Below are 13,228 nucleotides of genomic sequence, written 5' to 3' on the forward strand. Positions count from 1 at the left end.
ATTCCTACCTCTACCTCCTAAGCTTGTTCACATGTCCACCACTATGCAGTACGGTGACATTCAGACAGATGATGGGTAAAGCTAGAAGTACAGATTATAGAGTTTGTAGATGTAAGGCATTTGGTATTTTGAATCTCTATAAACAAGACACATTTTTCATAATGCATGCATGCAACAGCATTCTTTATACCCCATGGAAATGATTAACGACTCATTAACTATAGCCCTGCCAGAAAGCAACTGCTATAAATCACATACCTACTGCCAATACAGGATGCTGTGATTCTAGATCAGATAGAGAAAGGCAATCCCAACCAAATTCTATGTGCTGAAATTGTATACACTCAGCCCTCGTCATTAGTACCTTCTGAAAGTGAGCTGCCACACTGTTTTGCGTTGTTGGGGGTTTCATTCTGTGCTTCCTTGTTCCAGGGATTACAAAATCTTATTATCAGCTCTGGACTGTGTTCAAGCTTAGAGGACTCAAAGAGTGATTTGGGTGGTAGCTTTTTATTATTATCATTATATTCAATTAGTAAGATGAATCAGCACTACTTTATATGAGAATTTCTTATAGTCAGCTTTAATTTCTGCCTGGTAAAGAAGGGGAAGCAATATCTTTTTTTTTTTTTTTAAAAAGGACAAAGAAAATGCAATAAACTATAATCGTGATTTTTACCCAAGATTAACATCATCTTGCAGTCTTTTTCTGGGTAGCTAAATGACCAGTTTCTGTTTCAACCCCTTTGCTTTCTGTCCTATAGGTAATTATTAATAATCCACAGGCAAAATTAGACCATAAAGTATCCATCATTTAAAAGTTTCTGTTTATACTATTGAGCTTTTTATTTCTGTACTGATAAATCAAGTTTTCTTTTCAGGATGCACTATTCTTTTGGCTATTAAAAAATTAATGATAATGAGTCCAATGCCAGATAAAATCTGCAGATATTTTGTCATCTATTTGAGCACCAGGTTATGAGCTCAAGGCATAAAATATCTGCTCTTGGCTCATAATCTACATGAGAGACATTAACTTATTAGAAAATGGTTTGACATTACTGAGTAGTAAAGCAAATAAAGAATTATGTAAATGCTAATGTAATAAGACTAAAAAGCAAACAAAATTCCCTCAAATCCAGAGTAAATCTTTGGTCAAAAAGATTTTCTGCCCATCACACAAATAATTATCCTAACCTTATTAAATTAAGAAAAGCATAGAATCCAGTTGGAGCCCATGCCACTGTCTTTCTTCTTCTTTTATATCCTCCCCAACGGTGCCTAGTATAGCATCCTTTATGTAGTAGGGTCATAACTTCCCACGAACAAAAATGTGCCCAGTGTCTTTGATATGCCAGGCATGAATAGTGACAAAATAATAGAACTCGTATTCTCATGGAGTCTAGAATATTTGTTAGATGAATGAAATAATGCTGCCCCCAGGACTTATTCTTAATAGTCTGTTTTAATGTGAAATTAGGCAGATGATAGCACATTTCCATTTTAACCAAATATTAACCATATTAAATTAAAGTAGTAACCATATTTATGAGGGATGGGAATTTTAGTTTTGTCTTTGTTTTTATTTTATAGGGTTCAGTTGTAACGTTTAAAAAATTAAGAGAAATGAAAGCGGAAGGACTAAACAGAATGTAAGTTTGGATGGTCAATATGAGACGCTCTTTAATTAGAGTCTAGGGTAACCTTACTTACTTTAGAGTCTTTACTTTCAGCCATGTTTTAATTATGTTCATTTGTCAAAAAGCTGAACACCACAAAAGCTCAAATAACTATAATCTGCTCATATCATATAACAGATCCTCATAATAATGGTCCTAATGGACTGTATGACTGAGATAACCTCTGAATAATCAAAGAAAAAATGGCTCATACTTCTAGAATTTTAAAAATGATATTGCATTTTTATTTCATGAAAATTTACAATGCATGCAAGATATGCGTGACTCTCCATTAACCTGAATATTAAGTTAATGTCCTATTTCTTAATTATTTTACCACACTTAATTCTTCTCCTCACCTACCGTTCCAAAACATTCTTATGCACACACACTTGCAGCCATGACACACCCATGTGGGGGTCGCTTTTTTTGCTTTACACGGTTGAGGCTAAATACATCTTTTAAAAAAAGGCAAAGGTGAATGAGACAACTTAGAATATTTTGGCAGACAAAGGGCTTTTCCTCTAAGCTCTAAAGTTTTACCAGGCATTAGTACAAAAACTTGCATTTGCTCTTCTCATTCACAGGGTCACACTTCACTAATATGTAATATGAGAAGAGTTTAAAGACTTCCAGAAGAAGAAAGCATGCTATATTTATTTAAATAACCATCACTTTGCTCATAAAACATAAAGAGAATTCATTCAAACCTTTATCACTGAGACAGTGCTATCATTAACAGCAAAATAGTTTCTTAGCCTGACCTCATAAGCCTTTAAGCCTGTGTCCCTTGCTTGTTAATCCCTTACAGTCTGACTTTCTCTTCTGAAAGTGCTTTCTCTAAGATTGCTAATGATTTTCCTCATCACCAGATCCAAGGATATCTTCTTATGTGTTATTCTTCTAAATCTCTGTGTCACCACTTACACTGATGACCACTCCTTCCTTGAAATTCTCTCCTCCCTCAGGGTCTATAACACTGGTTTTCGGGTTCTTCCATGATCTTCCTGTTTCTATTATGTAGGCATTCTCTTAGTTTTTTGATATGTTCAAATGGAGGGGAATGGGCATGCTTGTTTTGTTTAACCTCAACCTTCTTCTCTCTCAACAATCTCTCCCTTGGCAATGTCGCCCAATAGTTTCTCTTTAAATACTTTCTGAATTTGGTCTCTTCACTTTCAACTGAGTATAACACATCAACATTTGAGTATTCCACCAGCATTTCACATTCAAGTGTCTAAAATTAACTCACTCTTTTCATTACCAAACCAGCTCCTTCCTGTTTAACTTTTGTTTCCTCTGGTTAATGGTGTCTTCTGCCTCCCAGTTCTTCTCCAAGTTTGAAACCTGAGAATTGATTCTTACCCCTTGATCTCCTTTGCTTCCCTGAGCCAATTACTCCATAAGAAATATGGCTCCTCTTAACAAGCAGATCCACCCCTTTGCTTCTCTTCATTTTTCCAGCTCCACTTCCATCAGTTCAGGCTTTCCCTACAGTGATGAGTCCACCTGTAAACTGGACCTACCTCCCAATTTCTTATTTCTTGCAAGATCTAGCACAGTGCCTCATCCAGAGTAGGAGGAGTTCCAGCAATGTTTTTTAAATTGAATAAAGGAACAAGTCCTAAAGTTTTCTGAAAGCAGGAAATTGTCAACATAAAGAGAAGAAGAGAAGGTAAACTGTTGAGTCTTCAAAAGCTTAGAAGTTAAATTGAGAAGGAAAATCTTAGAGATGCTTTAAAATTAAAAATGAATTATATTAACACTTTGGAACGTATTTTGTGGCAAAGCAGAGAGAAAAGTCTCACAAATGAACCTTGTGGTGTTTTGGAAAAAAACATGCCAGATTCTTAATGTTTTGAAAATTCATTAACATTCCGAAAAAGATTCACTGTTTGGGATGTTCACAATTATGGGTATTCCCAACTCCCAAGGCACGGTTTGTCTAGCATGTTCTTTCACTGTTCTGCTCCTCAAATAGATTAACACAATGCCCTAAAAACTTTCAGTTACTTAGATGTCATTATGAAAAAGGTCACTTTTTGAAGCAACTAAGATGTGAAAACCGTTATCAACTAAGATGTGAAAACCATTATCAAGACCATTATCAACTAAGACATGAAAACCATTATCAACGAAGGGAGGTTTATAATGTCCCCTCCTACTGGTCACTTATTCCAGGTTAGTAATATTTTTTTTGAATAATCGATCAGAAAGTATTTCTGTGCAAAAAACCCCAATGGTAGCCTTTCTTACCAAGATAGTTAAAGTTTTAAAGAAAATTTTAAAAAGGTTCTTTTTCATATACAGCTTTAAATTTTGGTAACAGTTGAAAGCACCAAAGACATATGTTTTAAGCTTTAAGCAAAAGAGATGTCATTTGAAATGAATTACTAAATTTTTTTTAGGATGTTTTATTCTAGCCTATTATTCTCTGCATTTACCAAGGGTTAATTTCTGACACACACATTCATGTAAACAATGCACAGAACAAAAACACTGTTTTTGCTAATCATGATACTGTGCATCACTTGGCAAAAATCTGAAATAGATTAATTTTGAAAAGAATGTCATTGGTTTTTAATAAAATGGTATATGCTTTTTATAAGAACCAAATTAAGCAAATTATATCAGTTTTCCTAATACACTGATCAATATAGTACATATAATATGCCAACAGTTTGTAAACCCTCAGAATCCTTCAGACCCAAGGATTAGGACATATAGTTTTGTTTCATTTGCTTTGTTCCTTTACTCTTAACCCGAAAATCAATTTTTCTGGGTTTGGTGATATAAGGAATAAAAAAAAGAAATTAGCTAAGACCAAATAAGCCTATGATCTAAACAAATTGAAGCAATAACTTTACATTTGAGAACTTGCAGATGATATGAAACTTTTGTCAGCTACTAAATGTATTTTTTTTAAACCCTGTTGATGGAAGATGTAGCTTCCAATGTTTTCTCCAGTAGAGTTAATGAGCTAGATGGAAAATGTCTCATTAATTTCTTTAGCCCCTTGTGAGTCAAGAAAAATGACATTTTTATCTAACAGCTGGTAAAACTGAAGAATTAGTGGGTGTAACTGTGCTTTACTATACCCTGAGATGCGGATGTGAAAGAATATTGCAAACACACATACGCTCTTCCTTATTTTTAAGGAATCAATATCTGCTTAAAGAATAAGGCTAGTTGAAACTCTTGGATCGTGGCCCTATAAATTTTGGCAGAGTAAATTATTGTCTCATGGCCTGGCAGTGCAGTGACTCTTTTAATTTACTCTTAAATAGCTTTTCCCTAATCTGTACAACCTAACATCTGGCCAATTATGAATCTTCAGCAAACTTAAGTCTCTTATTCTATACATTTTTTAAACTGTAAAAATTTAGGAAATAACTCTTTGCAAACTACATTGAAGCACTTATTGGGAAGCAAAAAAGCACAAGTTGAATTGATTTGTACTTTCACAAAAACGATATTTGACATTTTGCTTAGAAGTTGCAAACCACCAGATAGTTTTGAATTCATTTGATTTGCAAAAAGTAGAATGTTTTACTTGAATGGAAATACCCTCAAGTTACTTCCAGCATGGCTATAGGATTGATTTTTCTAGGTTAACGGAATGCCAAAGTTTAGTGCCTCATGTATATTCTTAAAAAAAAAAAAAAAAACAAAACAAAAAAAATCATCCATTTATTTAAATGGACTTAGGAAATTCAAGAACAAATCAGGGAATTTAACATCATTTCAGTATTACCAACACAGGGCTTTGTGTAAGGACTGTGACATCAAGCTTCAAACAGATAAGACTTTACCTCGGCTCGTCCAATAGAAATACAATATGTAAATTAACCCATATTATCTGTATGCTGATTGGCCTGAGTTCCCCCGAATGTCACAATCTCACCACCCAGCAATGAGGTATTTTACTGCTGTCTCGAGATCAGATTATTACTGTAGAGAAGATTTTTATTTTTTGTTTCATTAACAGATTATTATAAAGCAATAAGCATGCAGGAAAAGAAGCAGACGTTTTACACTGGGAATTAATGAAAGCATGTTTGATAGTTTTGGGTAGGGGAACTGGGGAGTTAGTTGCTTAAAATTTTGTATCATCCTCACAAACAAAACTCTTCAGAAACGGTAAAATAAGAAAATGCATTATTCTAGAGGCATTCCAAGTACCCACCTCTCAGGCTACGTGGTGTTTGTAATATCATCCGATCTTTTGGACTGTTGTAAGTTTTATATATTTGTCATATTCCTAGATTTTTCATCTGTAATAACAAAGGGGAAAAAAGGAAACTCATACACATAACTCTTTGACATCACGCATCATTGGTCAGCCGAACTTGCAAGAAAGGAAAAGAAATACTGTTGCTTGGTGGGGTGAAATGCCAGGAATAGCAATTTAAACATTTTGTAAGCCTGATTCTTTACTGACATCCTTTAAGGTAGAATGAATGTAATTCATATTGTAGTTGTCCTCTGAACTTGGCTTTCTCCCTACTTTTACGCATATCTGCGTGCACTGGAGAATAGAAAATGACTAACAAAAACAGAGCTGCCCTAACCTGCTTCCTTTCTTCCCCATTGACAATATTTTTTACTGTGAAAAAAAAAAAAATTCTTTCTTCTTTTTTTCCCATTCTTTTTCCAAGTTAACCTGCAAATTCAAAGGTTAGCTGGAGATATCATTAAAAAAAAAAAAAAATCTAAAAGAAGCCTCCAGTGGTTTGGACCACCCTAAAAGAAAAAGGAAGAAAATGTTTGGGGAAGGCTAGGGTTCCGGGAAGCTGAGGAGGGGAAGGGCGTCCCAGGCACAGCGACTTCCTCGTGCGCTGCATTTGGGAAGAGGATGGGCCTGAGGTCCTGAACGGGCCTTTCCAACCCCCCACTTCAAATGCGGGGAGGGAAAAGTTCAGAAGCAGCCACAAGGGGACAAATGCTTAATGCTGCCAGTTGAACTGGACAGGGGAGTCAATAAACCCAGCCAGCTCTGGAGACAGGTAGGGGCTTCTGTTGGTTCCACAGAGGCTGAAGCTGCCCCGCCACCGCCCTCGCCACCGCCACCGCCGCCGCCGCGGCCCCTGCGTTACTGGGGGAGACGGTGCCGCTGCGACAAGGGAGGACGCGGCTGGAGCTCAAGGAGGTTCCAGCGCGCAGGCGCCGCCGAGCCCTGCCTGGATGCTCAGTAAAGGCACTAAAGCAAAAAAAAAAAAAAAAAATCAGCAATTTATAGAAAGAAGAAGCTATAGTCTGTCGGGATATCCAACACCAACAGGTAGGAGGATATACTCTTGGTTAAGTTTGGGGGAGGGGGGATGCACAATGTTGATGAAACTGCAGGTTCACGGGGAAAGAGCCCTCCCTCAGGTTTTTGTGCGTGTGTGTGTGGCTTTTTTTCTTTTCTTTTTTTTTTTTTTTTGACAATAAACTGCATAATGGAAGTACATTCAGACAATGCATCTTCAGTAGGGCTTACTGAGAGCTCCATTTCTGGAAAGGCTTTCAAGACCGAGGAATATCAGACTGCGAATCACCGGGAACGGTTCCTTTGCAGCACAGAAGCAATCTCTCTCCCCATCTTCGCGTATGTAATGCATGTCTCTCTCCCTCTCCCCCTCCTCCACCCTCCCCCCATTATAAATCCAGGGGTGGTGGATTTCAGGTTTCGTAATGTTGCATGATGCGATCAGTATTTACCCGAGGATGTACTGGTGGGGAAATTAAAATCATCGAACGCAGTTTTGCCTGGGCTTCCATCAGCGTATTCCGGGCCAGTGAGAAGTGGCAAAGGAAACACGCTTGGTGGGAATAACAGAGGAAGCCGATTTCCCCGGTGTGGTCCAGGCACCAAGAGACAATGTGCGTTTTGTTTTAAAATGAAGCCGTTTGCGATTTGCAACTAAGGTTATCAGTGTAAATGTAAAAGGCTTAATTGCCCAAGAAATACAGGTTCATGTTATATTCATTTGAATCCAGGCAGCCAAGGTTTACAAATGGAAGTGTATTATTCCTCTGGGTGTGTTTCCCTGGCCAATATTTACATTAACCATTTTAATAATCATGTGGGCTTAAAAGATTTGCCAAAAATGGGAGTAGGGTGGAGAGGGAAAGACAAATGATTAAATCACATCAAATCTTGGGACAAGTTCCTATTAATTTTGAAGTCTAATTTTGAAATTTTGCTTTAAGATGAATCAACAAATACTCTTATGCAGCATGAATAGTGGCACTTAAGACATATTTTGCACGGGTTCTTTGGACCCACATCAGCAGAGAAGCTGCCTGTGAAACAATGACAGATACTAACAGATCTCAAATAAATGTAGGTAGTCTCTCTGCCTCCCAATAGCAATCTTGTTGATTCCATTGCAATTCTAGTGATTAATTCCTGGACTGGCATATTTTACAACAATGGGACATTTTATTCCTTCTCTCCTAAAGGTACCCAATCAAATGTATATTGTCCAAAATAGGGACATTTTAAAATTTACCTAGCTTAGAAAACTAAACAAGCCAATTCTCTAAAATCTTGAGCATAAATATTTACTAAAGCAAATAATACTATTCAAAATTAAAACTTTATTTGCTTCCCCATAAGTGAACAGCTTTATGTTAGCACTGTCTGGCATCATTGCTTGTTAACTTAAGAACTGATAGCACTTTTTTTTTCAGATATTCTGATGGCAAAACAAATGGAAGAAAAGAGGAGGCATGACTGCAGATTGGATCAGTTCTCTTTGTGGATTATATTTTCAGTAAAATGTATGGATCTATCTTTTCCTTGTTCTTATATCTAGATCATGAGACTTGACTGAGGCTGTATCCTTATCCTCCATCCATCTATGGCGAACTATAGCCATGCAGCTGACAACATTTTGCAAAATCTCTCGCCTCTAACAGCCTTTCTGAAACTGACTTCCTTGGGTTTCATAATAGGAGTCAGCGTGGTGGGCAACCTCCTGATTTCCATTTTGCTAGTGAAAGATAAGACCTTGCATAGAGCACCTTACTACTTCCTGTTGGATCTTTGCTGTTCAGATATCCTCAGATCTGCAATTTGTTTCCCATTTGTATTCAACTCTGTCAAAAATGGCTCTACCTGGACTTACGGGACTCTGACTTGCAAAGTGATTGCCTTTCTGGGGGTTTTGTCCTGTTTCCACACTGCTTTCATGCTCTTCTGCATCAGTGTCACCAGATACTTAGCTATCGCCCATCACCGCTTCTATACAAAGAGGCTGACCTTTTGGACGTGTCTGGCTGTGATCTGTATGGTGTGGACTCTGTCTGTGGCAATGGCATTTCCCCCGGTTTTAGACGTGGGCACTTACTCATTCATTAGGGAGGAAGATCAATGCACCTTCCAACACCGCTCCTTCAGGGCTAATGATTCCTTAGGATTTATGCTGCTTCTTGCTCTCATCCTCCTAGCCACACAGCTTGTCTACCTCAAGCTGATATTTTTCGTCCACGATCGAAGGAAAATGAAGCCAGTCCAGTTTGTAGCAGCAGTCAGCCAGAACTGGACTTTTCACGGTCCTGGAGCCAGTGGCCAGGCAGCTGCCAATTGGCTAGCAGGATTTGGAAGGGGTCCCACACCACCCACCTTGCTGGGCATCAGGCAAAATGCAAACACCACAGGCAGAAGAAGGTTATTGGTCTTAGATGAGTTCAAAATGGAGAAAAGAATCAGCAGAATGTTCTATATAATGACTTTTCTCTTTCTAACCTTATGGGGTCCCTACCTGGTGGCCTGTTATTGGAGAGTTTTTGCAAGAGGGCCTGTAGTACCAGGGGGATTTCTAACAGCTGCTGTCTGGATGAGTTTTGCCCAAGCAGGAATCAATCCTTTTGTCTGCATTTTCTCCAACAGGGAGCTGAGGCGCTGTTTCAGCACAACCCTTCTTTACTGCAGAAAATCCAGGTTACCAAGGGAACCTTACTGTGTTATATGAGGGAGCATCTATAAATCTTTAGCCTTGTGAAACACTAACTTTCTCTGCTGAGCAATTGTGGCCCACAGCCATATCTTGAGAAGAAATTCAAGAGTGGAATCAGCAGTTTTAAGGATTTGGGCAACATTCTGCAGTCTTTGCAATAGTTCACCTATAATCCTATTTTAAATCTCAGAGTGATCCTGCTGACTGCCAGCGAAGGTTTGTAATTAAGAAAGGACTGAACCACTGCCCTAAGTTTCTTTATGTGGTCAAAAACTAGATAATGAAAGTAGCAGGTGCTAAGTATCAGTGCTAAATGCTGTGTATGTCACTACATATGAAAAAACATCAAAAAACAATTAGCATTGGACATCTTAATAAATTAAGTTGACATGAGGTAAATGTGTTGATAAAAACTAATTTTAGAAGTTTGAAGACTTTAAAACATTTCATACTATTTATTGTTTTGCAAAGACTAAAATATTTGGGGACTTAAAGTACTGTAATCCACTAAAGATGTGCCAATGAATTATTGGAATATCACACTTTAAAAACTGCCTTGTAAGTTCTGGGGAGCATTCCAAAGCAGTATATTGGTTCCAATTAGAGTTTACTTTTTTGTATTAATACATTGCTATTTCTAAATACCACTTTCCTTATCTACTAGTAAGATTGCTAGCATTGAACTGTATTATGTGGTTTTTGTTGATTTGGTATAACGTTTTTCCAATTCATTTATATTTTACAAATGCTAGATATTGGTCTGGGAGGCAACATTAATGGTACCAGCCGGTCACAACTGAGCAGTTCTAATAATGCAGAATAAACACATGTTGCCTTAAAGGGTTATCTAGTATCCTTCACCTTATTTAGCATTGGAGCAAATAGTCAAGGGAAATCGAATCAGTAACCGGTCACAGTCATGCATCTGAAAGTGCATGGAAGATCATTTAGTACTTTTTCCTTTTTTCTCACATGGTTTGAAAATTAAAGTGCACATCACTGAAATAATGAAATTTCCTTTTGAGGTGTGCTACCCATTCTAGAGTGTTCTAAGAAGCAGGCAGTTGATGTATGTTTATATTTTAAGTCAGCTGTCAAGGGGAGACCACAGCCTTAGTATGACATCCTGCACAATTTGTGAAGCATTTATTCTACTGAAGGCACAGTCTTGTTTATACTTTCTGCACATTCAGTGTATTGGTCGTTTAAATTATTTCAGTTTTAACTTGTGAAAGCTTATAATATGATTTCTGGTATTTTAGAAATACATTAGAGTCTGTGAGTCTCATTCTTTAAGATACAGATGTGTGAACTTCAATATAAAGTTGCATTTGCCAAAATTTACCCGTGTAGCCTGTTAATTTTCATAAAATAAGTTTTATATTTTTGGCACATAACGATTTCTTTTTTAATCTGGGAGGCAAGCACAACCTAGGAAGACTAGCTTTATTATGGTTTTTTTTATTTTTTATTTTTGTAGCTAGTATATTCCAGACTGGAAATGTATGAATGATAATCAACATAAAGCTGATAAACTGATATGATATTATCTGTAAAAGCATTATTTGGCAGTTTATTATCATCATCCCTCTATTGTTCTTACATGCCAGTAGTATTTAAAAATGTGTACCTGTTTAGTTAATTGGCTAAGAATTTTAGTATAAATATCACACTTTAATTTGGAGCAAAGTACTATAGAAATTTGGGGTTCTAAGTATACAACTTGTAAGAAGAATGGTATACACTAGTATTATGACAAAACTAGAAAAAGTTATTATTTTGTTTGCTTTGTGTTGTTTTGTTTGTTGGTTTTTGTGAAGTTTGGATTTTTTTTGTTATTTGATAATTAAGATTAGGAATCTAATAGAACAGAATTTCCTATTGCTATAGTACTTCTGTAAAGAGAACATCAATATAAATAAGGAAAAATAAATCAATGAAATGTTTCAATGATATATGCAACTATTCAGTTTTGCTCATATAAGGAAAGTTCAAGCCATGATTTAGTGAGCATTATGACCTCATTTTTACTTTACACCAAAGTTGATTGGATCTGAGACAACGTTTAATGCACAACAGTGAGTTGGATCTAGCAATAAAGTCTTCTTGGTACTGAAATCATTATCTAAAATAAAGAAAATGTTATCAAAAGATTTTCTGATAACATTGTGATTGCAATTTAAAAAAATTTACAGTAGAAACATAATTGCAATGATGATGATTATGGCGAACTTTGCTTAGAGGTTCAAATATCACCAGCAATCAGTAGAAAATTCAGCAATAATCTTAAGGCCAGAGAGGACAGGTTTCACCATTGCATAGACAAGAAAACAGGTATGGGTTAAGCGTGGGGGATTGAGGAGTCAAGAGCAAGAGCCAAGTGAAGCTGCCTGACTCCACCTAGCTATTTGGAATAACCGATTCCCACGGTTTTGGTAAGTGACCAGCCCCAGTGATCAAGTGAGTCAGGTCAAACTGCAGTGACTTTTATTTAATCCTACTCCTGACTAACTTGGCATTTGCAGGTCAAGCAGGAAGCAGTGGACAAGACACATCCTCAGTGAATCAATGTCATTTGTTACTAAGTTGGTAACAGTCATAATCATACAAAATAAAAGGCTGCTTCAGTGTCTTAATGACCAAACCACATGATCTCTTTTAGTACTCATTCCAAAATTCAGTATTTAATGTATTTAATCTTCAACCCATAAAAATATATTTCCACTGCAGCAGGTCAGGGGGTGTCCAACTTCCCTGTGAGCCGGATTATCAATAATAATGTGATCCTCTTGGACTGAGCACACATCTGAGCTGAACAGTCTTTAAATTGTTTTTCATAATAGTGGAGATATGTTTGTATGGATATGTCTGTACTATTTCATCTGGTTAGTTTTGTACATAACAGATTTGTTTGTGGGATGCCTGGCTGAAGCTAGGCATTCAGTATGTGACTGTGGAATCCTATGCAGATATTAATAAAGGCAGAAAGAGGTGAGTAATTTGCCCAGTTCTCCACAGAGACCCCATTTAAATAACACAAAATTAACCATAGTGATTAAATGAAAACTTATTTGTAGACAGGATAACCTATTGACTGAATTATCTTTTGCAGATATCAGCTGGATAGATTTCAACACCAGCATTGACTATAGAAGTTAACTGATTTATGATTGTTAACACATGAATATGGCCACTTATCCATTTGCCTCAACTTCCATGAATGCTACCTGAATTGTTTGTTCATTTATTTACTTATTCAACAAATATGTGCTGGGTGCTGGGCTTAGTGCTGAGTACACAGTGGAAAACAAGGCAGAACAGTCTCTTATTTAGATTTCTTAATCTAGTGGGAAAGAAACAATAAATGTTCAGTAACAATAATTTGTGAGTGCTAATATGGTAAAAATTCCTAAGAAGAACTTGATCATAATGGCCACAAATGGACTGTTCTCCATTTTCACTTTGGTGCCTTATCACCTATCTTTGCCCAGTGTTATTTGGGATCTCATACATATTATACATACTCCCTCAACTGAGAGGGAACTCACTCATTCTATTCAAAGCAACCTTTCACCCACACCAGACGAATCACTATGGTGTGTT

At 36.9% G+C, this 13,228-nt stretch overlaps 1 protein-coding gene across 4 annotated transcripts; it reads left to right on the forward strand.

Annotated features, from left to right (window-relative positions):
* The first annotated feature begins 6,627 nt into the window (after positions 1 to 6,627).
* Positions 6,628 to 12,840, forward strand: GPR85 (G protein-coupled receptor 85). Of its 4 annotated transcripts, none has more exons than XM_032276237.1 (3): positions 6,628 to 6,960; positions 7,152 to 7,269; positions 8,358 to 12,840. In XM_032276237.1, the coding sequence occupies exon 3, from the start codon at positions 8,528 to 8,530 to the stop codon at positions 9,638 to 9,640; it is 1,113 nt and encodes a 370-aa protein (XP_032132128.1). In that variant the 5' UTR covers positions 6,628 to 6,960; positions 7,152 to 7,269; positions 8,358 to 8,527; the 3' UTR covers positions 9,641 to 12,840. The 4 variants fall into 4 exon arrangements, with proteins under 4 accessions (XP_032132128.1, XP_032132130.1, XP_032132131.1 ...); XM_032276239.1 differs by having other exon boundaries at positions 7,155 to 7,269; XM_032276240.1 differs by lacking the exon at positions 7,152 to 7,269 and having other exon boundaries at positions 8,358 to 11,778.
* The last annotated feature ends 388 nt before the right edge of the window (positions 12,841 to 13,228 follow it).

Source organism: Sapajus apella, unplaced genomic scaffold, assembly GCF_009761245.1.
Source record: "Sapajus apella isolate SASKATOON/1434 unplaced genomic scaffold, GSC_monkey_1.0 scaffold7, whole genome shotgun sequence".
NCBI classification, from domain to species: domain Eukaryota; kingdom Metazoa; phylum Chordata; class Mammalia; order Primates; family Cebidae; genus Sapajus; species Sapajus apella.

What these genes read in the sequence shown, in the direction of transcription:
- GPR85 (XM_032276237.1), top strand. Translation starts at nt 8,528, where the DNA reads ATGGCGAACTATAGCCATGCAGCTGACAACATTTTGCAAAATCTCTCG.